At 38.5% G+C, this 9,893-nt stretch overlaps 1 protein-coding gene across 1 annotated transcript; it reads left to right on the top strand.

Moving 5' to 3' along the window:
- The first annotated feature begins 1,327 nt into the window (after positions 1–1,327).
- On the top strand, positions 1,328–2,475 carry TACSTD2 (tumor associated calcium signal transducer 2). Its single transcript, XM_010299492.2, has one exon. It carries the CDS (start codon positions 1,447–1,449, stop codon positions 2,374–2,376), a length of 930 nt encoding a protein of 309 aa, XP_010297794.2. The 5' UTR covers positions 1,328–1,446; the 3' UTR covers positions 2,377–2,475.
- The last annotated feature ends 7,418 nt before the right edge of the window (positions 2,476–9,893 follow it).

Raw genomic sequence — 9,893 nt, forward strand, 5'->3', positions numbered from 1 at the left:
TAATTTTAGCTGTGGATTTGAATTTTTTTCTAAGAAAAGTAACTCCTGTTATTTTTATCTGAAGGGGAAATGGAAAGGTGTGATAATGTGCCATAACAGAGCCAGTAATAATTTGAAGAACTTGTCTTTGCTCCCTCAAATAGCGTGTGTTTCTGTGGCTTATTCAGAAATAGGTCTAGCTGCAAAGTTCAACTCCAGATTGTGCCCTTCTCTAGTGGTAGAGGGTATTTACAGCTGGAGCTCTAATTTTAAACCTGTACGGTGTTATAAATACTCACTGGCAGCCAGGGTAACTTCCCACTGTTCACACAGATGCAAGCCATCATGACAAGTAGCCCAGCTTGCATTGATTTGAAGCAGGGCAGGGAAAAGCTGACCACAAGGCAGCATGCTAGTTGTGTGGATGGCAGAATGGCATCTACGCTGTTCTGTGGTCGTTACTGGTCCCAAAATAATGATTTATAAAGTGTCTGACTGTGTTTGACAAATCAGATGAATGGGACTTGCTTAATGCAAACGAAAACATCTTCCAGCTGCTGCCAAAATACATCAAAATGGTAACTCATGCTTTGTAGATCATTAGGACACTTGGGAGCTACTGGAGTGTACTGCGAAAGGCATTACTCAAAGTTCAGAGTGAAAAATTTCTTCAGAAATGGCTAACAACTTTGTAGGGGTAATGCAAGCATGAAAATTACCATTCCTAGTGCTGCCTTGGGATGAGGATGTGCCAAAGGAAAGAGGGGAGAGGACCTTTCCGTGCTGGAAGATGAGACTGCATTCCTGTGCTCTGTACGTAGGAGAGCAGCCATCAAACTGATGAACAGTCCTTCGTCCTGAATTGGCAGCTACTCCAGGCAGCATACATAAAACTCCACAAGGCTTTATTTTATAAATATATGAAAGTAGAAAGGAAGTCCATAACTGATAAGAATCTAGTCAGTGGAATGATACAGAAGCTGCATGATGGAAGGCACAGAAAAAAAAGATGAATGGAAGCAGAGGAGTAGGATTTCTTCCAACTGAAATGGGAGAAATTCCTTTACTGTTCATTTACATAGTCCATAAAAGCCTAAAGGGAAAGGGCAAGCTGCTTGTGCTTTAATCCGTAAGGGAGGCCCAAGGTAGGAGCTATGATTCAGGTTGGTTTTTGTCTCTTCCGATGGTTTCCTCATCAAGGGCGAGGGATGGCAGGCAGCTGGAGGCAGGCGTTGGGTGCCACTCCCTGAGAAGTAATAGATGAAAGTGCAGTTTGTTGACTTCTCCAGGATTTGGGTACGAGATGCCAGTTGTTTTGGAAGGAGAACCTGTTTGGTGGGTCTGAGTTGAATCCTGATAAAGGGAGCAGCACACCACCGTGTAAAAACCAGTCGTCTCCACGAATGGATTAAAGCTTCAGGTATTGCTTGCTGTCACTCGGGACTATCTGCACGTTTCACCTGCAGCATGGAGCCTCTGTTTGGGGTGTTGCTGGGTTTGATTCTGGCGGTAGCTTCATCAGCGCAGAACAACTGTACCTGTGTGACCAACAAGTGGACAGTATGTGCCCAGGATGACTCTGGGAACTGCACCTGCACGCTGGTAGGTTCCAATCGTGAGGTAGACTGTTCAACACTGACTTCAAAATGCTTGCTGATGAAGGCAGAAATGATCCCCCTGAAGGAGAAGTGCTTCCAGGGCCATCCCCATGGGCTGTTAGACAGTGATGGCATTTACAATCCAGACTGCGAGGACAGTGGGATCTTCAAAGCCAGGCAGTGCAATCCAACTGATACTTGCTGGTGTGTGAACACTGCTGGAGTAAGAAGAAGCGAAAAGGGTGACAAAAGCCTGAGTTGCAGTGAACTGGTAAGAACAAACTTGATCTACCTTGAACTGATACACAAAAAAAGGTCCAGTGCCTTTGATGTGCCTGATGTAAGAAACGCCCTGAAACACCTGTTTGAGAGCCGATACAAACTGCACCCTAAGTACATTGCAGCCATTAAGTACAATTCCCCACTTATCCAAATCCGCCTGAACCAGAGTGAGAAATCCAGATGTGATGTAGATATAGCTGATGTAGCCTATTACTTTGAAAAAGATATTAAAGATGACTCTGTATTTAATTCCAACAGTACGTTAACTGTCACTGTCAATGGAGATGCTCTGGATATTGAAAAACTACAGATTTACTATGTTGATGAAAAGCCACCGGAGTTTTGCACGAAACAACTGGCTGCTAACATTAGCGCTGTAGTCACAGTGGTGATGCTGATCGCTGGCTTTGGCATCACTGTGCTAGTTATTCTGAGGTGGCTGCGGACACGAAAATACAAGAAAGCTGAGATTAAAGAAATGGAGGAAATAAAAGCACAAAGCTTACAGCTGCCCTGATCTGAAAAAAAGAAAGGCAGCAACAGGAAGAAGGGGAAAAAAAAAAAAGCACAAAAGACAAATAGTAAACACTCAGTGGATGTGGATGGATTTGGAGAGGTTTTTTTTTCCTTTCTACAGGAATTTGTACAGTGATTGTTCTAAATTATTCTAGTTTAGTAAGAATGACTTTTTTTGGTTTTGAGTATAAACTAATTTACCTAAATATTTTAAATGAGTCTCCATTTAGAGGCTAAGAAAACTGTTACAGCTATTTATTTAGCATAACGGAATGCTTTCACTAATACCACAGGCCTGGTTCAGTTTGCTTAAATAGTCTTTGAGTGGTTCTTGGTAGATCTACTTATTGAAATTCAAATACTTGCCTTGAAATAATTGGGTTATATAGCTGCTTTTCTGTTGGTAAAGACTTTTAAAATGTAGGTTGTTTTGGTTTGAAGTTGCTGAAACTTTTTTTTATCAACAAATAATTTCATAAATATTACTAAATAACCAAGTAAAGTTTTGGTAAGATACTCTACAGCACCAGAGGCTTTTATACAGAGTCATTTGTTAGGAAACACTTCCAGCTGCGGAGATCCCACTTTTCTGCATTTGTATTCAGGCAGCACAGCGAGCTATTCCCACTTGTGCCCTTTAACAAGGGTCTGACACTCCTAGTCAGCAAGGATCCTTGATCCCAATGCAAATATAAGTTAACCTTGGTGTTCTGCCCAAATTCAAACTCTGGTTATAGCTTTCTGTCTACCTAAATTCTCCTTGCAGCGTTAATGGGAGGAGATATTTTTCAGTGTTGTACAGCTTCACAGGAATACTACACAATGCTTCAGGACAAGCTGAAAAAGTGCTTTATTCTAGCAGAGCTGCAGGGGGAATTTAAGAGCAGAGTGTAATTACTGAAGTTGGAATTTGGCCAAGACATTAGAACTGGACTTCTTTGCTACCTACTCATCTGCTGTGTTCCTTGTTTGGGAGGTCATATCCACCATGAAGGACATTTTAAAGAAAATAATGCTAGTTGTTAAATGTTGAAATACTGGCAGTTATATTCTCTGTACGGTGTAGGGAGGTCTTTAAGTCCCATCAGTCTAATCTGCACACATTCAAAATGAAACTGCTACATATACGCACTGCAGCAGGGTCGGCTCTTTTATTCCGTTAATTAGTTTCAACATTACTAGTTTGTAATTCTAGTAACAGTCAGTAATGCACTACTTCTATGGCAAACTATTAAATATGCATCTCTGATTCTACTGAACAAATAGGGTACTAGGAAAAAAGCGAAGAAGCTTTGATTCTGTTTCTGCCTTTGTTTATACAATAGAGGAAGAGACTTGCTGTTTGGGGGTGGGGGGTGTTTGTTTAGTATTTTTAGCTGAACATAGACCATCTCCATTCAACCTCACTCTTGTTCACTTACCTACTGGAAAAATTTGGGCTTTGGATATACAGGATGGGATGGATGGATCACATTTCCCCAAAATTGTATTTTTATGCAATTGCATCAGCAGTATTAATACTCAAAAACTTTTGGAGCAGGGTCTATAATTTATAGTGTGCCTTCTGGTGACATGTCCAAGGTGGTTGTTTTTCAGTCAAGTATATACGTTAGTACTGACAGAGATGAAGTGAGAATTTAATATCTAGGCTGAGTTTTCCCATGTCACAGGAAAATTCAGAACTTAGCCTAACTCCACACAATTTTGCAATTAGGCTTTTATAAAACAGATTAAAAATCTAGAGCTGAGTAGCCCTTAGTACTGAAGAAATGTAGGATCAGAGTGAAAATTTTCCAAGTACAGTGCTTAATCACTTTCTTAGGCAGAGCTGGTAAAAGCTATGTGTTTGGGAGGTCGGTGCTGTCCTTCCCTCAGAGAAGATCATGAGATGTGCCGTTTTTTCTGGGGATCTACTCTGGTTTTCGACATTCTTTTAAAATCACTGCATTTTTCTCATTTCTGTTGTAAGAAAAAAAGTTAATAATGAGATTTTGTATTAAAGCAGAATATAAACATGTAGGCATAATTTTGATTAGGAGAGGCAGAAGTGACTAATTGTTGGAGAAATCTTAACAGGTAACAGTTTCAGCATCTTTCTTTGGTTCCTGCTTTCCTCTTTAGAAGCTGAGATTGAGAAGAGAGGCTGTTGTGGTGCCATTCATATTTTTATTAATCATTAAAGGACTACCCCATAAAAATCATGTGTTGTGGTCAGTTATTTCCTTGCTAATCATCAAGCACCAGTAGACTCTGTGCTGCTAGGGGACTGGAAATGCACTAGGGTCATTTAATAAGAGGAATTAAGGTATGTATCTGCAATTAATCAAAAGAATGGGAAGATTAATTGCAGTGCAGAGCTCAGAGAACCTCTCTTTGGATTAGATCATTCTACTTAAATAAAGCTATGCAAAGCTACTGTGGGATCTGGACTTTAATAAACCAAACATATCCGTTGCTCCTGCTAAGTACTCATTTCTTTCCTGCTGCTCCAGTCATACCACCTCTCGGGCTACATATTAATCTTTTTGAACGTGGTAGAGCAAGTATTTTTCTTTAACAGTCCATGATGTTCGCCTTCTTTGACTTTCTGTCCACTGCTGACGTTCTCACTGAAAAGGAGAAAACTAACTCCTTGTCAGCTTTAAATTCTGCAAAATTAAAATGCTTTTTATTATTTGTTCTAATTTAGAAATTTGTAACTCTGCCATTTGTAGTTATCCTCTTCCTGATTACATCATCCTGTTTTAGTGGTGTGCTTGGTTTTTGTATTTAAGTAATTAGACTTCAGACTCTTTGAAGTGGGATCTGTGGGTACAGCCAGCACGGTGATAGTGATGGTGGGTTTATGTTCTAGGCAGCGCTGGCTGACAGCTTTCAAGCAGTGCCCTGAACAATGTGATAAACATCAATCTTGTATCAGTTTCTGTGAGTTCTGCTCGGGCATAAATGTATTCATGGGATTGTTTTGTTCTGGAATGTTGTTTTAATACTCTGTAGGTATAAATACACACGTATTTATGCATCTATCTGTAGGTAGAGACAGAAATAAACCCACAGCTGATATGAAAGAGTGCCTTTGTGCTATTACCTGTCTGTATTATGTAACGGTGGGTATGCTTGCCTTAACGAAGGTAGAGCTGTCTGTTGTCTAAATTATATTTGGCAATGCCAGCGGGTGAAGGGCTGCCTTAGCTGCGCTTTCTGTACAGTGCTACTACCTTTGTGCAACTGCACAAAGCAGGTTTGGGCCTTCGTTTTTAAATTTTAGTTAAAACTTTTTTCAACCGCTCCAGATCTGAGCAAAGTGCCAAAAGCAATGCCAGCATTACAGCAAGGAAATGAAAGATAAGGATTCATGGAAGGATTAAAACCCACTTAAACTCTGCTCCCTCTATTCCCCCTGGTAAAATCTGTGCCTGCTTATACATGCTGGTATGTATTCTTGAACGCATTGACACAAACTCCCTGCATTAGTTTGCAAATGAGTGGTGTGTGTACACACACGTGCGTTCCCACACCTATGCTTAAAGACACACATGTCACTATTTATGTTAGAGCAGGCAAGCCCTAGGGAAAAGCTTTGCAGCAGCAGATCCTACACTGCTTTCAGCCAGCCTGTAGCCTGCTCTAGCTCTTATCAGTAGTAAAATAGCCCAAACCTGCTGCTGTTCTGGCCAACAAAGAGAATCCTCTTCTCGTCCCATCTTCCTCCGATTAAGAATAATCTCTTTATGGATGTTTAGACTGGGATTATGGCCAGATTAGGTTAACAATGTGGAAAAAAAACGCCTGCCAAATAAACACAACCCAATGCCTCTCTTCTTGTTTAGATGGTAAAATACCAGCATGTCTGGGATGTTAAGCACCTAATGGTAACTAAATACAAGATCCCCCCAATAGTCATTAAAATGTTTAAAGTGTGGGGAATCACGTCAGGAAAAAAAACAAGCCAATTTCTATTGCTTGCATATCAAACCCACTTTTTCAGAGAACAGTTAAAGAAGTAACAAGTCTGCCTTTCCTCCACTTCTTAATTGGACCAGTTAATGCTATTAAACAGATAGTCTTCCTTGTGCAGGTATAATTATCCTTTCCAAAGCATTTCCACTGATTTGCCTCAGCCTTTTAAGTACTGCAATTACCTCTTTTATTAATGCTAAAATTAATCTTGAGTCATTACAATTACTATCAGAGCAGGACAAATCAACTTCCAGAACTTTTACAGTTGTTATTCAGCAGTTCTAACAAAATTCCTTGTAGCAGGATTTATCTAGTTAAAATTTCATACATGCCAGGCAGCCTGACAAGATTCACATCTCATTTTCATGACGATCCCTATTCCCTCAGGAAAAACACTCTTACAGTCCTACTCCAGCACAAATCAAGCGCTGCAGAAACAATTAGGGAGACTTTGTATTATCTAAATGAAAGACTGAATGAGAATGCATTTCTAATTTTCTACTGGAAGTTTTACTTGTGGGCCCAACAGTACAGGTGGCATACACACCCAACCTTTTTCAGCCTTTTTTTTTTTTTTTTTTTTAAATAAACCTTTGTCCTTGTAAGGCTTGAAATGAGAAATCTCAGCATTTCTGCTAGTCTAGTCGCACCCAGAAAAACGAAGTAGAACAACTTGAAAGTAATTGGATGTGGCTATGCTGTAGCCACTGCACTGTGCACAGCAGTGCATGCTCATTTTTAGCACAGGTCTGTGGAGTTCTGTTGTTGGAAATCAGATAGCTTTATAATTGTCTCAGTTCTGCTAAAGGACTTAAGCAAAATCTCTCAAATATAGAAAGTTAATTAATGCTCCCTTTTTTCAGTCTCTCCAAATAAATTTTGCATTTTAGAGATCTAGTAGAAGAATTCTGCCATATTTACTATTTTCACTTATGTTTTCATGCAGGTCAGCTGCTTCAAAAGCAGTCTACAAATTACGTGCAAGAATTAGAAGCTAGAAGAATAAAAACTATTAAGTGATAGATACTCAGAATTTCTGCCAGTTTTGTAACTACTAAACATCACAAGCTGCCCTCATCATATTTCTTAGTAGGAAGGGATCCAATAGTCTTTTGTGGCTTTTACTGGGAGTCTTTCATTAAAATATTGTAAAATAGCAAGCAAAGAAAAGACCACTCCTTACTTACAACCTCTTCACACATGATTTGGAAAGGATGGACTATACTGAATTTTAAGAGGAACAGTTTTGCAGTAAACTCCTTTTTGGTTGAGTAACTTCATCTTCTGGATTTTGAATCTTTTTTTTTTTTTTTTTACATCAACAACATAGATAATAAGCAGAAATAGTTATTACCTATTAACAAATTCTTAAATAGTATCTACTAAGCGGTATGTCAGTGGGGCAAGAGAGGGCAAGGGAAAGTTAGTACCCAATACAATACACTCAGTGGATCAAGATGGGATATTCTAGTGAACAAGATTTGGAAAAATGTTAGTATTTATAAAAAGTGTTGTCTAGTCTTTTAAGTGAATGTGAACTCCAGAGATTTCAACTGGCCAAACAGGCTAAGTAGCATTAAATCCAATTTCTGACTTGCAGAAGGCTGATGGAGTGCATTGTTTCTGACAAGATTTTAGCCCAACTCTAATAAGCAGAAGTGAATTACACTGAAATGTGAATGACACCACCATCAATACTTAGTTTTTGCTTGGATTTACATAAAACCCAAATATTTATTACTTTATAATAAGTTTTTTTCATTTGAAGCTGAAGACTGTACATTTTAACTGACAACTTTTTAATTGTAATGTTCAAAATTGGTAGCAGGGAGACTTTAGTACCAAACTGTTTCCACATGAATGTACAGAAAAATATTTTATATTTGCAGTTAAACTGATTTTCATTACTTTTACAGGATTTGACATTTGCTTGTGTGAATAATTTCATACAAAATCTCATTCACTTCAGTACAACTACTTCTATAGAGAGATACACAAACACTAATGGACACATCTACGCAGGAAATTTCTACCAGTTAATGTGTTAATTGGTTAATTGTACTAAGGACTACTGCATCGTGTATTTGTATTTGTACAGTGTATGTGGAGAGCAAAAGCTTTGACAAGCTTGTATCTAGTCAGTCAAGGGGTTTTGATATTAAGTGGTTTCCTCCACAACAACTTGAAGCAAAGAGCTGAGGACAGGTAATGATAAAAGACTCTGTGAGCTCCATCCTACCATGTACAGAGTTCGCAAGTATTTCATATGCATTTCATCTTTGGGAAAAAATAAAAAAAAAAAAAAAGACAGCTGTGAAAATGCTTCATAATTTTAATTCACTCTACAGATCAGTTTTTGAGCAATGAAATTCAGTGCCACGCTGAGGTTCATCAGAAAACCTATACATCACTTATGACCTCTAAGTGCGTCTTATGCAATCTTAAGGCATGAAAGCTTGCCTTCTGGTTGTCTTCAAAAAGGTGAATTAGTCTTTTTTTTTTTTTTTTTGAAGAGATGAGGCCAGTAAGCAAAATCTCAGCTACAAAACAAGTCTTAACCTATCTCTCTAAAGCATAGAACTTTGTCTCTTATTTCCTCAGAAAAAAATATTTATATGCATATATATTCATTGAATTTCAAGATGAGTCATAGTATAAACTAGTTAGAATGTTTTTTTCACTATATGTCTATTTAGAGAAAAACACCACTTTATAACTATCCAATTGCTCAATTGTTTATCAGATTTTCATACAGAGAGATATTTAGTGTTGGTATCTGATAGAGAGATCCTATAATTACCTGTGCCATATTTGCTGCTTGTCTGCTTTGAAGTTTTAATTGTAAGTGATGCCACTCGGGGAGACTTCAGACGAGCAGAATGTAAAACACAATTTTTAATCCCGTCCTTGCACACTCAAAACATCCATTGAGTTTCACAGGAATTTAGGTGAGTCAGGAATGCAGAAATAGCTCCTATAACCCTCTATGTAGACAGAGTTAAATAATGCAATTTGAGAAACAAATAATAACAAAAAGAAACATGCAAAGAAAAAAACCCAAACCCATTTTTCAGTGGACTTGAAATAAAGTAGAGACTCTGTGAGGTGGAAGAATGACATTTGCTTCACAGAAGAAATGGTAGAAAGCCTTCATGCTTGGCTTAGGAACGGAGAATTCTAGATAAAGAAGGCAAGAAAAGCAAGCAAATACAAAGTCTAAGAAATAAGGATATTATGCATCAGGAGACATTAATGAGAGCTTCCATCTCAGTTCTTCATTTCTTGACAGCTGGGACACACACAGGCCTTAGGTTAGACAAAAAGTGCTTTGCTGCTGCTACAGCTCAGCTGGTGTTGTGACTGGAGCTGATAGTCAAAAAAATTAATGTTGTGCTAATTGACTGAGAGATTTTACTCTTCCTGCCTCTCATAATGGAGGCTAGGCAGATCTTAAAAGGAATTGTATCTACTGAAAACAAACTTTCTACCTAACACTATATAAGGTTTCTTCTTGGCCTGGACTCCAAGATTGGGTCACTATTTTCTTTGGCAGTGGAC

This window comes from Balearica regulorum, chromosome 8, assembly GCF_011004875.1.
Source record: "Balearica regulorum gibbericeps isolate bBalReg1 chromosome 8, bBalReg1.pri, whole genome shotgun sequence".
NCBI lineage: Eukaryota > Metazoa > Chordata > Aves > Gruiformes > Gruidae > Balearica > Balearica regulorum.

What these genes read in the sequence shown, in the direction of transcription:
- TACSTD2 (XM_010299492.2), top strand. Translation starts at nt 1,447, where the DNA reads ATGGAGCCTCTGTTTGGGGTGTTGCTGGGTTTGATTCTGGCGGTAGCT.